The following is a 23,756-nucleotide window of genomic DNA, read 5'->3' as shown; positions in this document are numbered from 1 at the left end:
TGTGTTTGAAATGCCATTAATAAAGAAACAGCTTGACTGGTGCAGAGTAACATGCAAGTCTGAAGTTCCATTTCCATTCAAATTTTAACCCTGAATGTTTATCTTTTGCCTCTGTTCCATACAGCAAGGCAAAAATTAAGTCTTAAATTGGCATTTTACATTTGTGTTGGGACAAAACTTTGATTCTTCATTGCAACAGTTCATCCCTATCATTATCGATGTCTGTATTTAAACTAGACTATTTCCCTCTTCATTTCCTGGGATTCAAAATTGACAGCTGTATTTCAAATTTCATTCAAACTTAACAGGATTTTCAATTATACTTATTAGCACCTCCTTTTCCCTAAGAAGCCCCTTTCTAAACACTTGGTGTTTTGACTTTGTGTTTTTCCTTGTGTCGTAGGTCTTTAAATACTCTGCACCAGTTTTGCTGTCCAGCTCCATTGTACCATACCCAGCTAGCAGTCCCTGCCACACACTCAGAGTACAGGTAAGAGTAGATATGATCCACCCACTTGCTTCTTTGGAGGAGAGATCTGATTTTACGATTTGACAAAAGGAGAGGAATAGCAGTTTAAGTTTTAAAACATAAAATGAATAAATTAAAAACTGAGTACTAAGAAAATATCTCAAACAAATTTTTAACATCCCAAGGGGTAGGGCTATTTGCTTATTTTAGGCACTATTTAATTAGACAGTAAAATGGGTTTTATGTGCTTTAAGAGGCACATCTCCCCAGACTATTTGAAAGATACAGACTCTTTGAAAGATAGGAAGAAGTTAATTATAGGTTTCGTTCTCACAAAATGAACATCTGAAGGCATTGAAATTTTCACATAGTTTGTGTAGGCTAAAGTTTTCCAAGCAAAACCTTTTTTTGAAGCACCTGAGTATTTCATGATAGTATGGTAGGTAAGTCATGCTATATGCATGGACCTGCAGAAAGCTCAGTGCTGCCTGTTGATTTGAGTGGAAGTAAGGGTTCTTTGAAAAGATGCAGGTTCTCAGTTCTGAGTGGCCTACCCTACATCTATCAAAAATACATGCTTTCCAGCTACTAATTTAGCATGTGTGTTTTCAAATCTTCGATTAAATGGGAACAGCAGTAATTATACATCTTAATACAAGCAATTATCAGAGCCAGAGAGTTTAGCAGTCAGCTTACAGAAACATCAAAGTACAGGTAACCTAAGTTACCAGAAATGTGAAAACTGTTAAGAAACTCTGCACGCATGTCATGAAGAAACTTGCCTTTAGCTGTAAGTGATTAACTTAGTCATGATTGCCAGCTCATGAATAATATTAGTATCAAAATATTGGAAATCTGGTGCTGAAAAATCGACTTGCTTTGCACTAGTAATAAGGAAAGACAAAAAACCAATGAATCCTAAATCTGTGAATGCCTAAATACTTCTGATTTTAATCTTTCATGTCTTACTTATGTATAACCACGCATGTTTGGATCCATCCTGTTATTTTACATTGCAGTGTCACTTTGTGTGCTTTTTTTCCTCTCATTAAAGCTCTTAGTTTTATTTGGTGGTAGTGAATCTGTAGCCCAATTGTAAAACAATTTAGTATTTCTTCAGTGAGGAGTGCAACTTATCTTAATATATCTTTTGGAAAGAAAACTTTTAGCAACATAACCTTGTCCTTGGGGGGGAAAAAAAAAAAAAGCCATCCATCTCTGGCTTATGTCTGTGTTTGTTTGTGCAGTAAAGTAATAAATGCCATAAGTGTGGCTGGATTTGCAAAGCACGTACAGATTTCTTATGGAGAATGTTAATGTGCAAAAATGCACAACGTAACAATTTTTATAGTGCCCAAACTTGCTGTAAATCTGCAAGCTTTTGTTTAAGAATTGGGGTATGTGAAGGAACTCATCACTTACTTACTCTCAGGGAAATTTAGTTCTCAAACTTTGTGTGTATGTGTAACGAGATCTCAGCTGAAATCTGTGGAGATATGAGAGCTCCCAACAATTGACAGTATAACTGTAGCAGCACTGCCTGTGTTCATATAGTGGTAATGGAGCAAGCAATAGGTCAGCCACTGGCTGCTAGGAGAGCTAACATGCTTTGCTCCTCTCTCTCTCCCTCCCTCATTGTTTCTGCCTATGTCTATCAGCAGCACATGATCTCTGCTAACTCTCCATTTTATTAGGAGTTACTGAAGAAGAGCTGTCAGGAGTTATATATGGCCTTGTTCTTCTCTTACATCTTTTCCCCAACACACAAGTTGCCTGGGTGATGACTTTTGCAAAGGGTGATACTGAGTCAGCAGCATATGACAAAAGCAGCCAACTGCATCAGGGCTGTGTTAGCAAGAGTGCAGACAGCAGGCAGAGAGGCCTCTCTCCCTTTCTGCCAGTACACATCCTGGGGCTTTGTCTGGCTTTTCAGAAGACATCAGGATACTGGAGCATGTCTGGCAAAAGACCTCCTAGGTGGTTGGGGGCCAGAGTGTGTGACAGGTGAGGAACAGCCAGGAGAATGGGGCTGCTTGGTGTGAAGAAAAGGATCAGGGCACTTGCTGTCTTCAACTCCTCAGTGGGAGCATATGCAGAAGGTGCAGCAAGCCTCATCTAGAAGGTGCACAATGACGGCCCAAGAGGCAACAGACAGATTGCAGTGAGACAAATTCCAGTTAGATACAAAGAAAGGTGAGGAGTGAATTTCACTGTGAGGGGAATCAAACACTGGATCAGAGGCCAGATAAGGAGATGGTAGCTCTGTCTTCAACAGTACTTGGTTCAGGTGGGCACAGCCCTGATCAACCTTATGTAGCTGGCCCTGCTTTGAGCAAAAGACTAGACCAGATACTTGCAGAAGTCTCTTCTAGCATAAAGCATCCTGTGATCCTGAAGCATTCCTCCTTGGAGAACAAAAACAAGCTGCAAGTTTGTTCTTCACTGGACTGAAGAACTGGTTTCATATTATTTGGGGATGTTAATGCTGTCTGTCCCACATGCTACCACATGGTGGTGCATTGGTCACCCCTGAAGTCTTTCCTCCTGTCAACAGTTTGGTTGACCCATAAGTTAGGTTTTTGAAGCTGTTATATCCAAAGTGATTGTTACAGCTTGACATCCCTGCATCCATAATCTCTGTCAAATACTAATTCTGCATGTTTTCATAAATGATCTGTAAGCAGGAATCCTACTGTTCTGAATGAAAATCAGCTACTAGAATACTAGCACAATTAAGCTTTTAATTTGCACATACTTTTAATAGCATTAAAATTAGCTCTTAGTCTTCCCATTTATCAATTTATGAATAGAAATTGGTGGAAACAATGCAAACAAGAACGGATGCTTCATTCTAACTTCAGATTTGAGGCTTTATTTAGAAAATACACAGAGGGATTAATTTTCTAGCCCAGAATTAAAAATTAAATTTGCTCTGAAAGAAGCAATTAATGAATGCACTACAGTGAAATCTGGAGCATCTCTGATTTGCTGGTAGCTAATTGCAGGATGTTTTATTCACTCCAGCAGTTTTATTTCTAGTCAAGATGATCTTTGGCATCTGTTTTGAATTGTTAATAGAGAAATAATGCATTTTTAATAACTGCAGCTCTTGCAGTAATCCCTTGCTTGCTCATTTTACAACGTTCAAAGTAGAAATAAGATGAGTTATCTTGCCTTTTTCCTATTCTAAGGGAAGTTATAGGAAGCCTAAGTGTATAACATGCTACCAGCCAGTCATTTATCTATCTGTGTTCCAGTTTGCCCATATGCCTTCTGTGTCTGCTCTTTTTTATTTATTCTTGTTTGGAAGTTGAGAAAACAAAGCAAAAAGAATATCTGTAGCTTGGCTTCGTTGAGTTCTTTTCTATTCCTGCTTTGCAGTATAGAGTCTTAGGAGTATCATACTCTAGTTCCGAGCTGCAGATTCCATGAGGTGCTCCACCTTTGTTAGTGACCACCCAAATACAGATTTTATGTCTGGTGTGAGAGCAAAGTAAAGGAGATGATGACTGGAAGCAGAGGCTTCAAAAAAGAAAACAACCCTGGATCTGTGTAGTATTACTTGTACATCTGTTGCTGAGCCTTTTGCTTGGTATGGCCCAGATAATTCACTGACCTTGCAGCTAGAACATGTGAAAACAAAGCCCAGAGATATAATGGCATTCAGAGAGAGTAAATTTAATCATATCTGTTTCTTTTTGAGAAGAATCATTTCCCATTTTCCAAACTCGTTTTTCTGTGTCAACAAGGTTCAGTTAGTGCTTCAGTCTATCTGTACAGGTGCTAGCTATCTTGCACTAACAGAATGCACTCACTGTGCACCTCATAAATTGTGCACCATTTTCACATGAACTTCCTAGTTTCTTGTCTACTGACACCTTAACGTTGTAGGTTGAGGGTAGCTTGCCAGCCAGCCCTATAGAAGGCTTCCTAATCTACTGAAATTGGAGATGGGGGGGAGGGAGGCTGTTTTGTTTTTAGTGCCATGCAGCCCTAATACTACTGTAGCTGTCATCTCTTCAGCCTTTTGTGAGGCAAGTTGCTGTAGGAATAGCTCCAGACAAGAAGTTATAATGAAGAGTGCTTGTGCTTGAGAATACTCTTAAGTGTACAAGTGTATTGATATATTACAGGCAGCTACAACTGCAAGCAGATTTGCTTACCACTAATATCTAAGAATCTTTTGATGTGATGTGTTTGTTCGTGATTCTGTGATTTCCTTGTTTTGTTTTGCATGCACTTTTGACTGTCACTCATTGCTTTCCCCATCTGCTTTACTTTCCATGCTTCTAATATTTAATTAGATGCCCTTATCGTGTCCAAAGGCATCTTGAAACTAGAGATTTTTCTTTTTTTTTTTTTTCCCCAGTGGTACCTGTGAAAACAAACAGATAATGCAAAGGATGTTATAGTACCAAAGAAATCACATCATTTTCTTGCAGTGTCTACCTGCTTAATGTTTAATCAGCACCTCTGGGAGGTAAAAATATTGTTCTGAAAATACTTCACTGCTGTAAAATTTTAATGTGGAAGCTTTGTTTCACCAGAAAATGTTGGCTTATGTGCGACAAACCATTGTATAGAAGATGATATAAGGCTTAATGGTGCTATTTCTTTTCCCCTACCAGTGGTAGGCATTGTACCTATTTTCTTACCCTAACTGGCTAATGCAGAAGCTTAACCTGTAACGATGCCTGGCTGGCAGATGCTTTTCAATCAGTGTGCTTTGGTTTTTATCTTCTTTTCAGGAGCACTGGGGGAACTCTTGCACACTAGGCAAGGTAAATTGGGAACTTCTTGCTCAAATCCTTGAAGTAGGAAAATATCTGTTTTTCAGATAAATTTGATGCTTTTTCTGCTGATAAGCTCTATGCTGTTTGCCAGGCTTAGACAAATCATAAATATTTCTCTGTCCTTCACATGAGCATTTAAAAAGGCATCCCACGCTACCAAACAGATGCCTCAGTCATGTGGTACCTTCCCAATTAATGATTAGTCACAGACAAAACTAGCAGCAGGAGCTCTGCATCAGAGTTCTTTCTACTGTTTGTTTGACTGTTTATTGAAGATTTCTACCAAAAAAAAAGCTGAACAGAAATTTTATTTCTAACCGAATAGCAGTTGCCTAACTGTATGACCTAGTATACACAAACACTCTCTTCTTTGTAATAAGCAAGGTTTTAAAAGCTTGACAATGTTTTTTCACATTAAGCAAAGGAGTGAAAACTATGTCGCTCAGCCCAGCCAGCACGTCTTGCTTCTAGTTATCCTGATTTTCATGAACAAAGCAAAACAAATCCAAACACACGCTCTGTGTGAAATCAGTACGAGGTTCAGATGATTACATAAGCCATGTGCTCATACCCTATGGTGTAGGAAAGCTGGAATAATTATAGTTAAACTTGTAATTTTCCACTTGGTTCCTACATGATCTAGTGATGCAAAAAGAGTGAATTGTGTTCATACACAGCAAATTAATAGAAAACAATCAGAAGGTGGCAGAATTTGTGAGATTTACAATTTGGTTTTGGATTTTCTTGTTTTTTTTTTCTTCCTTGTGTTCCTTTCTACTCTTCTTCTTTAGCTTGTTATTTTGTTTAATGGAAACAATCGCCCATGGTTGTGTTACTGGTAAAGAAGTGACCTCATCCAAGCTTCCTGCTCTGCCTGCATCCCCTCCTCCACCTGCCATAAAGCACGTTGTAGCATTACAGATGTAGGTATTCCAAACTGCTTCTTTAACAGCCTTTGTGCCTTCTGGTTAGTAGCACCATTCATGATGCTGGCAACGCTGCATGGAAACAGTTCTGTCTAATTTAAAAGGGGGGGAGGAGGGAGATGGTGTGGAGGGTCAAGTAGAGCTCCATCAATCATCAATACTTCCGTATGTAAATCACTAGCAGAAGGGGAATGCATCTGTTCTGTATTTGCTGTGAAAAACAAGTGAAAATCATCATGAAATGTTTCTCTAACATTTAAAAAAACTCTGTGGCCATAGTAGACGGAGTATGTTATACGACTACTCAATGTAATTATTTTGTATGAGAAAAATAGAAAATGCCCCTTTAAAACAATCCAGAGTTTAACTGTTAAGCATTAGCCTACACTCCTTTAGCATTGTTAATCATTGCGCTGAAAGTCCAGTTGCTGACGTGAAATGGGCTGCCAGCTGGTATGTACCAGTAAATTGCACTATTTGTGGATTTAAAAGCAAACCAAATGAACAATTCAAGCTTAATTTTCCTAATGCTGTTCCCTATGATTCTGTTCCTCTGTCTCTTTTCTTTCTTGCCCTCCTCTTCCTTGGCAGGGAAGATAATGTTCTGCACCAGTTCTGCTGTCCACCTTCGGGGTCTAGTAGTCCATCTTCAAGATAACAGAGAAGCTCGGGGTCGCTAAGTGTGCAGTCAGTGCTACATCTGTGTAGTCCATCTCTCCTCTTCTCTCTTACTGGTGTGTATGGGACTGAAACTTGCATGGATGCCATAGGATTCTTGTTCGTATCAAGTTTGATTTATTCAGAATGTCACAGCCATAAATTTTTGCCATCAGTACTTGGTAATCCCTTCTCCATGCTCTCCTCCAGCTCTCCTCTATGTGTCCAGTATTTAAAACAATTGCAAACTGTAAACAAACACATAAAATGCACAATTTATTTTGAAGTAAAATAAACAGTATCGTAAGTCTTTAAGTGTACTGTGCGTTTTGTTGTTGTATGTGGTCATGTGATATGAAGGGTACAAACTAATGTGATTTCTTCTCCCCTAGTAGGATAGGAAGAGGGACAAGCTGTTTATTACAGTCCGCATTAGGCCAACATTTTTCTGCAGTTGATCCTAGAAGTTTGCTTCAAGGCTGGGAAACCACCAATATGACATTTTATGCATGTTACTCTATAGAGATTACATGTAACCGTTGTTTCTTTGCTTGATTGTTATGAATAACCAGAACATCTATGTTATTACACAGATAGTCTATGAATGATTACATTTCTTAGCTTCTTTGCAGTCTGTTTGTTAAGTTTGCTAGCCTGTGTTTGTCAAAGTCCCATATGAAGCATTAGCACAAGTACAAGATCATTTCTTATATACTTCAGGTACCTAACTGATGAAAATGTTTTTCTCTAAGCTGTGCACAAAGTGAACTAATTGAATGGCCCTGTAACTCCAGGTAGATAGATGTGAACATGTCCATGTACGTCTAAGAAGGGAGACCAAGTTAGCATTGCCCAAAAGGCACTTTTGCTGATTACACCTTTCCAGGCACATCTTGTGGCTCTAGAATAGCTGAAAGATTTCCACTACTTGGATCTTCCAAAATTAAGCAGCCCGAGCAGGTATAAAGGGAAACAGATTTTCTATGAAGTGGCATTTACTACCAGAAGCTAGCAAGGAAGAAAAATTGGAGGGGTGGAGGGGCTGTTTAAAGTACTACTTCCAGCTCTCTGGAGCGGAGAGCTGGTTGAGTGTAGAGTGAACAGCTGTGGTTTTTTTGTTTTGTTTCTTGTTTTTTTGTAGTTATATGTAATTTTGAAGATAGAATAGAAGGAGGATCAGAATCAAGGGAAGAATCTGGAAAGGTAGTGTAAGATTATCTCATCCTATAATAATGTTATTTGCTTATGACTCTGAACGGTTAAGGTTGATCCACTGCTTCTTAACACCAGTTAACTACCAATTTACACGTCCTGATAAATGTTTGCTTGTGCCTGCTGTAGGCATGATAGTGAAGTGTCTGAAGCCTAGGGAAAAACTTGCTTGTAGAAAGCTAATCTGCCTTCAAGACTTTATGACAGTTTGCCCATGTCTCTTATTGTGACTGTGTCGACTAAAGAAGATAGGGCTTTTTCCATTATTTGCTGCTGAATGCACCAAATGTTTTCCTATCTCTTGATGTTGGATAAACATGAAGGTCTTTCACTCCCATTGTAAAATGTGTGAATTATCCAATGCAGAAATTATGTAGAAGATCACTGCAGTTTAATATGTTATTGGAAGTGTTCTAATGTTTCAAGGGCAGAGTACAACACGTGTAAGTGTTGCTGGCCATTCTGGCCTTTAACTGCTGTGATGAGGAGTTTCTCAGAGCTGCTGCCCAGAGATAGCAACAGTAGGAATTTCTGATATTTTGATTTGCTTATCTCCCTCTCAGATGTAAACAGTAATTAACTCTCTCTCCTTGGTGCACTGAACTGGAGCACTGTAATTATTCTCTTCCATAGGGTAGGATTTGTCCAATCTTTTAATGAGTATCTTTTGTATGTTTGTATAAAGGAAAGGAAAGAAGAAAGACTACTGTTTAAGTATGAAAATTAAAGCCACCAGCTGCAGGTGGTGCCAGCCCTTTTGCCTTGAATGTGGTTTGTGGTTAATGATGGGCCTCAGGAGAAACGAGGTAGAGAAGCGATCAGTGTTATTAGCTGTAGCAGGATGTTATCATTGGTTGTTTTCTATCTGGTAGTTTTCCAGTTAAAAGAAGATAGTAGCATTGTAATTTTCTGGCATTTGGAACAATTTAAGTTGGTATCCACAGTATTATCAAATCCTGGCATTTACTCTGCATGGAGCAGATAGAGAAGTGACCTTCTCTCATGCTGTGAAGTCAGAAATACGCAAGTAAACACGTTGCTATTTAAATAAATTATGGCTGGCTTAATAAAACATGCAGTGAATTTCAGTGAATTTAGTACTGGAACCTATAAGGGATTCCTTTTTAGCTAGGCTGAGTTGAACCTAGCTATAACAACATTACAAAACACAGGCTGCAGTGGAAAAATTCCCTTTTCCTCCTGATTCCTTGGTGATTTTTCAACTGCTTTTGTGAATAGTTAACACTGTCTTTTTGTGCATTCTAGTATGGAAGGTGGAGAGAAATCACATTTTTCTTCATGCACCAAATCTTTTCAGTCATGACCTTGAAGGGTTGGACTACAGCTGCTGCTTTGTGGAAATTCTGTTCGCAAGTTTTTCTTCTGGCACTTTTAGGCACTCTCACCTATTAGGATCAGGAATTGTTGTTTTTCTTTGGCAATGTGAATTTCTCCTCTGCAAACGCACTCCATTCTCACATTGTTTTGATTGTTTTTTCCCAAAATAGGTGGGTAAGACCCATTACACACAGTTACTACTGACTCGCTGTTGTTTCCTGCACATGCATCACTTCCCCTCTGTGGCTCTGACTGTGGGCTGCTGTTCCATAGCTCAGAGCAGATTATGCAGGTGCTTCGTGCTTGAAAGGCATGGATATTTATGCACCACTAGATGGAGCAGAGCACAGTTCAACTGTGATAAATTCAAGTCTTATCTCCCAAAGTAGTATTAAAAGTAACTAACTAGCTGAAGCAAAATATTTTATAACATGAGGAGAAGGAATAATCCCCTGAAAAATGTAATGGGCTGTAGATCTTCACCGTGAATCAAATTAAGCTTTCAAAAATTTCCCTTAGCTATTCGACCAGCTGTGTAATGTGTTATGGATTGCCACTATTTCAAGTAACTCAAGATTCATAATGAATTAGAATTATGCACAGTCTATGGCTAAGGAAGCTCCTTAGCCATAAACCTCTTTGATCAGGAGCCCAGGAATGGAAAAGTTTAATCTGCTGTTTAAAATGAAGCAGCATTAAAATAGCATTTAAGGTGACTCACTGAGCTCTTTGACAAGGGTGAGGGACTTGGCTGTGTCCCTCTGAAACCTCCTGATTCATAATTTTGAAAGGGTGACATTCCTATTATATAATATCGATTTACCAAACTGAATATTTTGTTGTATAGCACCAAATCCTTCCTCATCTCAAGCACAAAATCAGAAGGAATTCTTGTTTTTTAAAAACTAAAAAAAAAAACAAAAGTATCTACACAAACGTCTGGAAGCATGGGGTATCGTTGTGCTGGTGGTAGGACTGAATATTACAAAAATTTCCATCTTTTATAGTAAATGAATAATTCCTGAAGTGGTGGCTAGAGGGAGCTCCAATGCAATCTGTTTCAAAGCTTTCTCAGCAAGTAAGTTGTTATGGGTAAGGCAGCACGAAGCTGTAGATAAAAAGAAAGGCAACGTAGATTAATTTACATTTACTTTTAAAGTCTATTAACACTGGAGATGAAGGACTGTTTGATCATATGGAATTACAGATTGGATATATATGCCAGCATGCCCTACAGTCAGTTTTGTTTATCTATTGTCATGTATACATGTCTGCTTGTATAACATAGTCTGCCTTTGCCATTCTCAAGCTGCAGTGCAGAATATGTTGCAGGGAAGTGCATGTATGTGTATGGGGTAGGATGGAAGAGATCCATCTGTCCTACTGTCAGATAGCTGACAGTTAAGGAGAAAGGAGTAAGAACAGGACAAATGCACAGTGGTACTTCTCCAAGTTTAAGGAACATTTTGGTAAGAAGCTAATCCAGTGTTGTGATTGAGTGGGTTTACAAGTGAAAAAAATAATCGCAATTAAAAAGCACTAATAACTCAAAACTACCGGAGAGATTTCTATTGTCAAAGCAGCAGAAACTCCTAGTTCCACTGTTCTACCTCTATCAAATTAATTATAGCAATTCAGTTAAGAGTATCACACTCCTATTGAAAGGGCATTTGGCTTTTTCCCTTCTATGTGCAGGTCTGTTTCATGTTTTCTTTTAGCTTGACAAAATGTGCACAGCAGTTGCTCAGTACTGGGTGGGGGAATCTGTAAGGCAGCACAGCTGCACAGGTTTCAGTCGCCTGCAACATTAACAGCTTGATGTGACTCACCTGCTATGAACTTGATTATCTGATTTCTGTTCTCCCCAGCAACGTGCTGAAGGTCACTGGGCTTCCTCGCCAAAAGGAGGCCATGAGGCAGTTGCAGGATTACCAGAATGTGCCAGGCACTGGGCTCAGTTGTTGCAGGGACTGGTTTCTAGCTGTGCTCAGGGGGCTCCCCACATTCTGGCGAGCTGTCAAAAATAGATAAATAAAGAGGAGACATAAACTGAGTCAGTCTGCAAGGAGAAACAACATTTAATGAACTGAGTTAAGTTTTGCCTGGCTGTGTTGGAAGGAAACAGCCTCCTCCTCTTGGCTGCTAAGTGACTCAGTCCTGCTGCCATCCAGTCATGTAGTGTAGAGAACTGAGTTCATTTGCCAGTTCTTAAAAGAGATTTTGGAGACCTCCTGGGCAGTGTTGGAGGGACTCTCCCAGGGATAGGGTCATTTTGTTGGTTTTTTGTTTGTTTGTTTTGCAAGAGAATGAAATTATAGATGTGGAAAGGACAACTATCCATAATGCTAGTATTCGTTACATACATAATATATAGTGAAGATTTGGGTACTCGCTAAGGACTGACTCTGTTACATACAGGTGCTTATAAAGGCAGGAAGTTTCAGAGATCCTGGTTAGTATGGCCTCTTTGCTCTGCAGCCAATATGTCTTGCCCTGATTGTTGCTGTAAAATATGGGTATTGCTGCTTCCCTTTAGAGGTGGCAGTGGATTTCAGAAAATTTGAAAGACTTTGTGTTTACTAAACAAGGTGGGTAACTGAAATTCCAATTTCCCAAGGACCATTTCTTCCCAACATTACATCTGTTTTTCCATATTTGAGGAAAAATTGTGCACAAGATATGGACTTTCATGAAAAAATATGCTCCTCTTTTCTAGTGTTTCATGTGTGTTTTTGTTTCTACAGCTGTTATAGTTCTTTCTTATCTTATCTTAATTGTATGCTTTGTAGCCTTTAGTGATTTTGGCCTATGCATTCATAGATCAAATGCATGAAATAAACCCGATTTATAACCCATTAATGTAAGTATTTTTCCTAAAGAAATTATGTCATGCTTCATTAACCTCTGAATTTTTTCTAGCCCATCACTGGAGCATGGCACACCTGAAAATTGGATAGTATTGAAAATCTGTCTTGCTCTCTTTCTCAGTTAAACTCACCTTAATAGAGAATTAAATTAACTGTAATTGATATTTTATGACAAGACCTAGCCAGAGGCTGCTATAGTAGAGATAATTTATCTCAGTCGGGCAATGCTACTTAATTTTATTTTGTGATTCAAAAAGCTGTATTGTTATTAATCAGTTGACAAGTATTCTGATACTGGAAAGAATGGGCGACCAGCCCGCTGCTCCGTCCCATAGAGGCAGCAGATGTTTCTGACAAACAACTTTGTTTGCTCGCTGGCTACGAGGTTCCTGATGAAAGCAGTTTCCCTGGGCTCTGGGCTTTGTTAATGAGTGAGCCCTCAGCTGTGCCTGCTGCTGTCAGCTGACCGTGGAAGCTGCACAATTGCATTTGTTGTCTCTAGGATTCACTATTAAATTGAGGTGCTCTCTGCACGTGTTGTGCTCTCGTGAAGCCCACGAAGACGCGTGTTCTTTTTAATGATCAGACTTAATTACTGACAATTCTTTTTATATTTATTTTTAATTTCGTGGCATTCAGTGGAAAAGAATGCCTCCACATCTCTCTCGTGCTGGGAGCCCCAGGCCAGGGCGCGCTGTTCGGGCAGGGGCCTCGCAAGAGCAGAAGGACAGTCGCCTCCCAGCCCCTGCTGGCCGCTCCCCTGCTGCTGCAGCCCGGGGTACCGCTGCCTTTCCGGGCTGAAAGCACACCGAGGCCATCAATGGAGGCAAAGGTTTAGGTGTAAGTGAAAGCTTATTGCTTTACTACAGATGAGGCTAAAGGTCTCCGCCACAAATCTTAGTCCAGAGATAGCTTAGCCACGAACAGGAAAATACAACAGGCAGTATTTATTAATTTGCATGTAGCATGCCTTCTCTGTCAGATCTTTGAATGGTTAAAATGGGAGCTAGCACTAAAATGGTGGCTGCCATAGCCAAACGTGTGTGTAAATGCCTAATGTTGCATGTTTCCACCAGTCATTTGTTTTATCTAATTTTATAGTGCTGAAAAGGTAAATGGTGTAATACTGTCTGGGTAAATCATATGAAAACGAATTGAAAGATTCATTTAAAACTTTCTTTTTAGGTACTTTGACTTTGTTCTATGATTTTGGTGTTTTGAGGGTTTTTTCAAAAGTTTCACAGAATTATATGTATAGTAGTTAAATATATGTATATCTGTGTGTATATATATAGTAACATCCCAAGTGTGATTGTGCTCCAAAACATACACAGCTGCATCCACTTGGCAATCAACTTTTGGCCCTCTCAAATACATCTGGCATTGCATGGTCCTGACTTCTTGGTTTACACTGAAGCTGTTCTAGTTCCCACAGGTGGTTCAAAGGTGTTCTGAACAGGTCTACTGTAAATACCATTTGGAGCATAGACTGAATGTGGCAATCTCTTTAGAACTCTGAATTTGTACAAAACAAGTAGTCATTTCGCTATGGTTGATCTGTCTCATCTTATGAAATTTATGGTAATGAAAATTATTCTTTCATTATTATTACAACAAATTTAATGTATGTGTAAGGTTTTATATAATTTGTATGAAATCAGTTATGTAAAATATAAAATATGATACTTACTTACTCTGGTACTTCCTCAGGTCGTGGTTCACAACCACTGCCCATCACCCTATGAAGGGACACGCTGCCCTGTGCAGAACCCCTGACCTCAGCTCCGCAGTACTGGGGCTGCAGGGGCCGCAGGGTTTGGTGCAAGCTGGTACAGTCAGGGAAGTGCCTCTCTATTTCTTAGCCATGCTTCGTTTTTGTTGTATCTCTGTAAATTCACTCTGAGTACTTGTTAAATGTAAACTGCCAGTTAGCTGAAAAGCTTTGTTTTCCTTTCTGTGGGCTACACTGCTGTGTGACTTCCCTTCCTGGTTCCAGCAGTCGTACCACTAACCTCTCTTGTTGTTTTGCCATAGACGTGCTGATGATGTAGCTCCAGTTGTGCTTGTTTTCAGATTCTGCAGGAGTTAGCTGCTTTCATGTTATTTCACTTACATTTGTAAGCATTTTCTTCCAGAAAACCATTATGCTTTTAAAATGATCTAACTCAATTTTCAGTTCAGCGGGTTTGTAGTCAACAGCAGCAAAATTACTAAAATGTTTACTCTGTATTTGTAGTGATAAAAAGGTTATTTTCCATATTTAAAAGAAGTATTCTAACCTCTGGCAGACTGATAAAGTAGTGCACTGCAATTTAAGTCATTGACTGTGCCTATATGGATTTATCTGGCAATTTTCTTTTTCAGAAATGATAAAAAATGTAATAGATGCAGTTTTACTGATTGGTAGGGAAACAGCACTTTGACTGCAGGTCCTTGAATCCACCTAACTGCCAGTGTAATTGTGTTCCATTTCCTGGGAAACAAAAGGCTCCTGCACGCATGGCATCTTTTTGTAATTTGCTGCTGTTTATCAAATGCTGGGTACTCTAAGAAAAAATCACTAATATGTGTAAAAATAATCATTGATTGCAAGTGAATGTATCAAAGTACATTGGAAATCATATGAATTCTTAAGCTGTACTTGATGTTTCTGGATAGGAGCAAATAGCTTTGTCGTGGTGCGTGATGAATTAGCTCCAGGCAGCGCCGGCTTTGGCTCATGCTGCCTGCAGGTCTGTACAAGGGAAGAAGGCTCTTCTTTGAGCCTTTTGTTTTTCCATATGCATGTAAGCAGGTGCAATATGCAAACAACAGGGAGGTGCCTGCAGCTTGTAGTAGTGCACAGGAAATACTTGAGCTGCAAGCTTCTCTCAGAGCACTCATCTAAACCAGGGAATTAAAATCTGCTGATGTGAGGTGGAAAAACAAATTCTTACTCTATAAACCAGTATGAAACGTGGAGTGAAGTCATTGCTCCACTCCTGTGATGTAGCTGTGTTACTGCTCCATGCTAAAAGGTCTCTTATACTTTGAACTGTCTGTAATCATAAATGTCCGAAGTCTATGTGAAAATACACCCAGCAGAATTGGTCTCCATGTTTTAAAGGATGAAGTCAAAAGTCTGTGTTCTCAGCATATAATGTATCTTGCCAATTCACTGTCATATTCAATTTTTGTTTTTTTTTTTTACTTCACTGCATCACTTGTACAGAGCTCTTGCTAGTAGTTTTAGAAGGACTGTAGTAACAATATAGCTTTGAAAGGGAAATATGGTGATCAAACACTTGTTTTAAATTATATGACCATTTTAGTTTTCCTTTACAACCTTTTTCTGCTTTTTTCATTCTAATGATCTCAAATGCCTTGTAGAATTTAGACCTTTGTAGCTCCTGCATGATTCACAAATGGAAAGGGTAAGTTAGCTGCTTCTGACCACAGCCACACAACTGAGAACTTTTAATGGGCAGTAAGTTTGTTCCATCATACTGTTGAACAAAATGTTTTCAGACACTTCAGTTCTCAAATTACATTAGTATCCTTCCTCATGGAAGATTAAACACAGATCTAGAAACTTCAGACTGAACTGTGCACAATTGGCTGTTGTTATCCACAATTCACTATCTCTTCCTTCTTTGGAAAATCTCTATTCCCATGTTACATACATCAATTGGTTTTGTTTTTATGGCTCCAAATTTGAGCTACAAATGGTAGTAGAGCTTGTTAATAAACATCTGATCCTCATGTAACTCTGGGAAAAAGTGTGATTTAAGTGGCAGAGTGTTTTTCTGACACTTCCCAAACCGCATCCCTGAGATATTTTAATAAGAAAGCAATTCCGCTGGCAAGATATCAGCCTGAATAAGAATGCTGATTAGATGTCCAATGGATTATGATTTCGTGACCATTTATTGTCAAGAGGGTGATTTCTTTTCTTCAGTATAAGAAGGTAGGGAATTTTTGCAGCTCCTTTGGAACACCTACTCAAAGTCATTGCAGGTAGGCTGCCTAAATGCAAGGCATCTCTGAACTCAAACTGTATCACAAGACAGGTGAAGAGCCTTAAGCATGAGGGGCACTAGCTTTTATGTGCTATTGGAGGAGCAAATGTAGCTGATGGAGTTTTTCAAAATTATTATTTTTTTACTACTGTCTTTCACTGTGTAATGTATTGCTGCAAAACTAAAGCATTTATTGAAAAGGAAGCTTCCCCAAGTCACCCCATTCTTAGGCTACAGGTTGCTATAGTAATATAGGCCTCAGTTTTGTCTGTAAGTGTAAAGTGAGTTTTATTTATTATAATCTTTCCTTCTCTATAGAAAATACATTTTACCTTCACACAATCTTCTCAAATTAATAAAACTAGCTGAGCTTTTGAATCAATTTCTTCATGGTCATGGTGAAAGGGCTTTGTTTCCTAGACACTCTTTTATTAAAGATTTAAAATCTATTTGAGATGCCATGATTATATTTTGGTTTGGAAAACATGTGCAGATTAATGTTTGAATATGCTTCTGTGCTGATGATTCTCTAAATTATGATAGAAACCTGTCATACCAAGGGAGGGATGTGTTATGAAGGAGGAAAACTAAACGAAAGCTCATGTACATGGCTTGCATGCAGCCCAAACTAAGTAGTTAGATCTCCAGTATGTCAAGAAGATAACTGTGGTCAGAGTTTTCCTAGAGTTTTGGTTTCTCTGATTTGCTTCTTTCTCTGTGGCCAATGTTTTTGTCACTTTGCCATGCAGTGTCCGGAAGAGATAGAAAAAACACTTTTATCAGTCAGTTCTGTGATAATCTGTTGCCTGCTTAGCCTTGTAATCCAGCTTTAACTGTTGTAGAGTTGAGGCAGTGAGCTGCTGCCTGAGGCCAGGAAATATGTGCTTGCCAACTGGGTGCTGTGTGAAATGTCCAGGCCCAGCAGAACTGCACTCAGGAGCCTGCTGTGCCATTCATGCCCTGGGAAAGGAAAGCTTTCTATTTCTAAGAGCAGCATTAAACATACATTTAAGTACTTTTTGGTCTAAGCATTTCGCAGATCTTAACATATGAGAACAGGAAAATGCGAAGCAAGAATTTCAGTGGTATTACTTAACATTCCGAGTCCTTCTGAATGCTGTTTCTTCATGGGTGATTGATACCAGTTTTTATGTCAGAAAAAAATATTAAATTGCATCATACATAAGAAAGACTTAGTTACCCATGTTTTCTACTGGCATAAGTTTTTGTCCTGGTGACTCATGTCGATTGAGTGCTGGTTAGATCTGTCCTATTTACCACACAATTAGACTGAAGCCTCTGGAGCTGGGCTGTTCTACTTTACTTTCAGATCTGCGGTGTAGACATGCTACCATGAGAGAGGTTTTGTGAATCCAATTCCAGTGCAGCTACCGGAGGCATTGCAGGCATCCTGGGGCGTTGTGCCTTCCTCTGGGTGGTTGGAAGCGGTGGCTGTCAGTAGCTATGCTGCACCTGGGTCAGTGCCTGCTTCTGGCAGTGCTCTGCAGTGGTGCTGAGATGCATGGGAGTGAGCTGAGCGTGCTGCTGTGCTGCTCGGCCTTCAGTTCCTGTGTTGCACTAGCACGGGACACAGCTGCATGGCTGATAAATGACACTCCATCCACAAAAGACATGATGGCAGAGCTTCTAGCTGTATTTCCACCAGATTTCTTCTAATTTCTGGGAGGAAGATGGTATCGTTAGCTTCTGATCCGTGATATTCAAAGCAGGGTTTTGCACAGCTTGTTCTTTCAGGGCTGTTTGGCTGCATAAGAAAAACAAACACTGAGTTGCAAGCTGATGATCCCTTGAGCTTGGGGCGGTTCTGAGGTTTGGGGGAATGTTTTCTCCCTGCTGATTTGGCAGACCCCCAGGCAAAGCCAGGCTTCTCTAATGAGAAGGAAGCCAAGATGATGTGCTGAGCAAAAGTCAGAGAAGGGAAGATAAAATGATCGCAAATGTTACTTTGTTATTTTTTTGTTAAGCTCTGTGTCAAGTAACTTCACCATTCTGCGAGTCACTGAGCAACTGATGGGGTGCAGGGGCAGGGTGATGCAGCCAGCTGTGTGCTGCTGTTGAACTACATCACAGAGGGATGCACCTTCCAGTGCATGTCATGAGCTGCTGGTGGCTAACTCTTGCAGCTGATGCATGCTGGCTGACACAGTGGGATAGTCAGGAGCCCTGTCAGTGCTCAGAGAAGTGACTTAGGGCAAGTTCACATGATGTCATCGCAACGTGATCCCAGTGAAACACATACAATCCAGAGCAGCTACAGTATGAGGTGGAGCTTAATTTACATACCTTTCCTAGTGCATGTGTTCTTACAGATGTCTGTGGGGATAGAAAGGAAAAAATAGTTTAGACTGCATTGATTAAAAATAATTTAAAAACAACAATAAAAAACAGAATATGAAGGGATGCTTTTGGCAGTAGGCTGTTTAATGACTAATGTAACGGCTGCACTTTTCAGTTCCATTTCTGTAGAAGCGTGTTCTGGCCAAGACTGTTCCTTTTGTTACCTTCTTCTGGCCCGCTGTAGTTAGATGCTTTGGCTGTACCTGCTAAAGAGTCCTGGCGTACAAAGTGTTCATCATGAATGCCTTCAAGAAGGTGTAAATATTTCTATGTAATGAAGTTGCATAAGAGAATACAAACAATTTGGTCATTATTTGTATGTGGAGTATCACATCATCAGGCTGCAATGTAAAGGTTTGCCTTTCTTCTGTGTGCTGCTAGCTTGTACAAAGAAACTGTGACAAGCAGAAGTTATTCATTAAGCAATATGTAGCAATGTCTTAAATTTTTAATGTATGCTCTGCATTCCTTTTCTCACCATTGGACAGAGGCAATACCATGCTGTTTCTAGCACTAGGGATTTGATGGAGCTCAGAACTGTATCTTCCCCCATATGCACACACCATCCAGAGTTATCAGTTGCTGACAGCCTATCTTTGCACGTACTGCGATGCTCCAAATAAATTTCATTTTTTAGCCAAAAGATGAATATTTAAGCAATTTTTGTGGGGATCAAGCTGTGGATTTTTCAACTACAGCTATTTAATCTGTCATTACTGTATACTTTCATGCTGGAACATCTTTGCTTTTCTCAAATTGGAAATTTTTCTGACTCTTTACACTATGCTTGATCACTATATGCAGTTACTTGTAGTCTCTGACACCGTTAAGATAGGCAGTAGCACGATCTCATTTATTCTCTGGTTAATTGAGACTGAAGCAGTTGCAGCCACCTCCAGTGATGGAAATGGATTGTGCCTGCCTGAGCTTAGAATTGAACCTGAAGGGCTGGAGACTGTCTGTGGGACCTCCGGGAGGGAGGCAGCCATACTGAGCTGTCACAGCACAGAGACTGACACAATCTGATCTGCTCAGCTTGGAAAGAGCTTCTGTATAACTTTGTGCTTAGTCAAGATCATTTAACAAATATTCTGCAGAAGCCTTATAGCACAGATACGGTACTGGACTACTGCAGTTCCTATATTTTACTTTTCTAGTCTCAGCAAGAGCAGTTACTTTGTAGTTCTATTACATTGGTGCTTGCTGCGTTCACATTGACATCTTTCTTAGAAATATCATAATGATTTACATTGTCACTGTTCCATGCTGAGACACAGAATAGTTTAAAGTCATTCTAATGCTGTCTCTTAGATCAATAACTCTCCTTGTTTATTATCAGAGCTGAAGAAAGCAAGATTTCAGATTATTGATTCTTCAAGGCATTCATTTTCTACTTTTCTCTATGTCTATGTGGCGTCAGGAAATCCATGCTATGCAGTTACATAATCTTCACTAAGTGTGATTCTGTACCTATCAGAAATCAACAGTCTCTTTCATCACAAGAACAAAAAGAAAGAAAATGAAGAGGAAAAGAACCTCCCTCCACACACACACTTACACAAAACCTGGAATTTGCCATAGCTCAAGGTATCGGGAAAATAATTGTGTGCTTGAGCTAAACTTGATAAAGCATTTTAGAACATGATCTTTAAAATAGATGCTAGGCATCTTTCATATTCAGTTTAGATTGCTACACAACTTTAACAGTCGATACATATATACAGTGCTAATAGCAGGTGTAATAGCCTGTAGCCTTGTTTTTTGTTTCAGGGCAGAATTCTCAGTATTGTATGTAATATTTCTGTCTTTAGAAATGTAAATTCTATTGGGTAAGACAGCAATTTTCTGAGTTTTTGACCGATGATTCCTTGGAAATATTTGTTTTGTCCCTCATAATACTCTGCGGAAGCGGTTATTTTATTATTGTTGTATTTGCTTAGAGCTTGCAGCTTCAGATCAGGAACCATACATACCCATATTTCGTATAACTTTCAGCCTTGAAAGAGGTTGTTCCTACCAGCGATTACGCCCATTCTTCAAGTTTCATGCTGACCATGTTAGCTCCAAATAATCCATCTGAATTGTAGCCTTCTGTGCTAGCTTTAGTTCCAGTTCATGCAAAGATTCCTCTGCCTTTTCTCTGAAATGTTAAGTACTTGTATGAAGATGTCATTCAACTGACTCATCAGTGGCGCTGAATCAGATTTCCTGTGCTCCCTACCCAGAAGACCTTTTTAAACTCCATGGAAACAAACACAAAACTGCTTACAGGGTTGCTTACAGCATTTCTCTGATAGTGCTGGACTGCTCTGCAGTAGGTTTTCTTCTTTTTGGTGGGAGTCTAAGTCTCTTAGTTCAATTTTTTCAGCCACTTCCTTGGGCAAATACAGACAAGTATAGTATGATTTTAATTTGTTTTAGAGTGTGGTGGTTGTTTGTTTTTTTTTTCTGGAGGACAAATGTACTAAATTTTGGAGTTCAGTTCATTATGGATGAACAAATAGGGTTGTTAAGTTTGCCTGTTTTTTCCTTTATAGCTCATATCTAGCTTTTTTTCCTTTAAAAAAAATTGAAACAAAATATATATGTATATATATATTTTAGATATTCCTAAGTAGGCAATCCTGAAATTGCTTTGTGTAAATGAGCCATTCTGTTTGCTGTAGCATAGTGGTACCGCGTTCAGGTTTCAGGTTGCTTTTTCATTTTTGTATAGTATTCAGAAAGAACCAAAGGCTAAAATATGATCTTAGGTATAAGAAACTGGTTGTGTGATTGCATTAAAGGTATTCTGTAAATCTGTTGGAAATTAACTGGTTTTTTGTACCCCAAAATTCAAATGTCTCAATAGATTTTACGCCTAATTTTTCCCATCTCTGCTGTCATTTTTTCTTGGCCACAAAGCTTTGCCCCACATGCCATCAGCTGCTCCTGAGACATCTCACAGAGGTGAGCTGGACTGTTGGTGCAGGTGACCAGGTTAAGGGTTCTGCTGCAGCTTTGCCTGGGTGTACGGCTCACCTCAGTGTAACTCTTGGTTTCTTTCTTGCTCTGCAGCAGTGATTTATTTGGTTGTTCCCATCCAGTGACTTCCATCCCATTTAAGTAACCTATCCTGTGTTTGATGTTATGTTTATATCTGACCTTCAGCTCAGAAAGTCAGTCATGAGTCTTTCCCCATTGGGCTGCTTATAATCTGCGAATTGTACGTGGATGGGAGTCCTCTAGCACAGAGACCTTCCCAGGCTGGGCACTGCTCTGCCTGCATGCCCTGGAGCAGCCTGCCCAGAACCCTGCATGGCATGGCACTGCCCAGCACCCACCAGACCCAAGTCTGGGTTGGACCCAAGTGTGTCAGCAGCTATCATGGCTGCCAGCTGCCAAATCAATTAGATCTGTGGCATTATGTGTTCTTAACTGCAGTTACCAGGTGCATAAACACTGTTACAGCACAGCACAACACTGTCGGCAGCAGCAGGAAAATTTCTGGAAAACTCTCAACAAATTCAGATCCTTTTAGCCATGTTTGGGAGTGGCCTCAAGATGGGCATTTTTGCTGTGGAAACTGAGCTCTCTTCCCATGTGTTCAGAAAGATCTGTGTCTCCTGACACCAAAGCATGCATTTGTTGGGGAGCCTTACCGCAGGGGGCCTTCTCCAGATGGAGAACAAGGTATTCCTAATGAAGCTGTAATCCTGCTCCTTGTGATTGTGCGAGGAGTCCCCGAGGTCACGACGTGCTTGGTGTCGCTTGGCACAATCAAAGCTGCATGGGTGGAGGCTAATCAGTGGGGCCTTGTGTCATTACCATCTCTTCGTTATGCATGGTGCATTGTCACCACGCACAGAGTCTCGTCAGGATTTATTTATAGCAATACAGGCTAGAACTGTTCAGAGAATGTTTCTGAATCTCTGCTAACAGTGAGACAAAAAGTCCATCCAGTGAGCAGGTTGGCACTTGGACAGCAGATTGTTAAGAGTAAACTTAATTATAAAGAAATTAGGTTCACCCTTTCCAATTGTTAAATGAACGAATAGCCAGCACATGTAAACCAACCCATCAAAGTGCATCACTCTTCACAGATCCTCAACTCCAAGAGCAAACAAATTACAGGGTGGGAAAAGCTCCTCATCTGTTTTAAATCTCTGCCTGCCCTGCAGTTATTTGGGCAGCGTAGTTTGTTTCCATTCCTGTGCAGCTGATTCTTGTGCAGGCTGTGCCCATGGCCACCTCCTCTCACACAGCCCTCTTGCTTTGTAACCATACTCATAATCATGGTATTAAAAGTGAAGGTTTGCAATTGATTCACAAATAACCTCGGTAAATATAATGAAGGCAATTCCAATGCTAATTGTGTGAGCATCCGTAACCATACACATTCATGACTGTCAGAGGAGAAGTTGACCAATGGCAGCTTGGGTAAGGGATGGAAATGGATAAGTATAAATGACTATTTAAAATGGTACCCAATATGATGGTGGAAAGTTCATTGTGAGCCTTTGGCTAACATCTCCTTATAGCCTGTGGAAATGTTTTCTTTTTACTCTAAAAATTTAATTTAATATGGATGTTTATAATAAACCTAAAGTGATGCACAGTGAGAGCAAGTGTAATTAGTAATGCCACGCTTCATGTTAAAATCTTGCTATTTAAACAGCAGTGTAGTTGCAGTCACTTCTGTACTTTGTATCTTAAAATCTTCCTGCCGCAATAATTCTTTGGGAATTGTTGCAGCAACTGTAGTTGCCTTTCTGGAGAGAGAAGAAGCCCAAGGATTTGAAGGCTGAGCGTTCTGTTAGTAAATGTATGCAAGAAATCTGTTGCCTGGTGTGAGAGAAGCCACCAGAGAACAAAATCAAATAAGAGTCTCACAGGAGAGCTTCACCCAGCTCCTGTTGTGTGCTGCTGTTATTTTTGCTTAGCTGATGTACTGAGGATGAAAGCAGTGCAGCCGTGAGCACATACTGTGAGCTGCAGTGCTGTTCTGTGACTGTGATTTGGTTGTGTGCTGTCCTATTCCAAGGTTCCTCTTAGCCAGTAGGCCATGGGGTGAGGATGCTTTTTGGATCTTGAAATTACATACCTAAATTCAGAATCAGCTTCACAGTGTGCTGAAGGGCAGCGTGTGCTCTGGGCCA

General features: G+C 39.9%; 1 protein-coding gene and 1 long non-coding RNA gene across 10 annotated transcripts in view; one reads left to right on the top strand and one right to left on the bottom strand.

Moving 5' to 3' along the window:
• Nucleotides 1-23,756, top strand: part of IQSEC1 (IQ motif and Sec7 domain ArfGEF 1) — a 361,739-nt gene that overhangs the window by 194,004 nt on the left and 143,979 nt on the right. For 6 of the 9 annotated variants that reach the window (XM_031608737.2, XM_090148117.1, XM_090148113.1 and 3 more), the window contains one exon: nucleotides 404-490. The exons of the other annotated variants lie outside the window; for them this stretch is intronic. In XM_031608737.2, the coding sequence (XP_031464597.1) occupies nucleotides 404-490 (87 nt within the window). The remainder of the gene's footprint in view (nucleotides 1-403; nucleotides 491-23,756) is intronic. 9 annotated transcript variants of the gene reach the window in all.
• On the bottom strand, nucleotides 15,759-21,061 carry LOC149916413 (uncharacterized). Its single transcript, XR_016470089.1, has 3 exons — nucleotides 20,592-21,061; nucleotides 18,565-18,594; nucleotides 15,759-18,025 (listed from the first exon to the last, which is right to left on the bottom strand). It is a non-coding gene; the product is annotated as an uncharacterized LOC149916413 (long non-coding RNA).

Source organism: Phasianus colchicus, chromosome 11 (genome assembly GCF_987193195.1).
Source record: "Phasianus colchicus chromosome 11, bPhaCol1.hap1.1, whole genome shotgun sequence".
Classification (NCBI taxonomy): domain Eukaryota; kingdom Metazoa; phylum Chordata; class Aves; order Galliformes; family Phasianidae; genus Phasianus; species Phasianus colchicus.
Note: the sequence above shows the minus strand (reverse complement) of the source record. Positions and strands in the feature narration are given on the sequence as shown.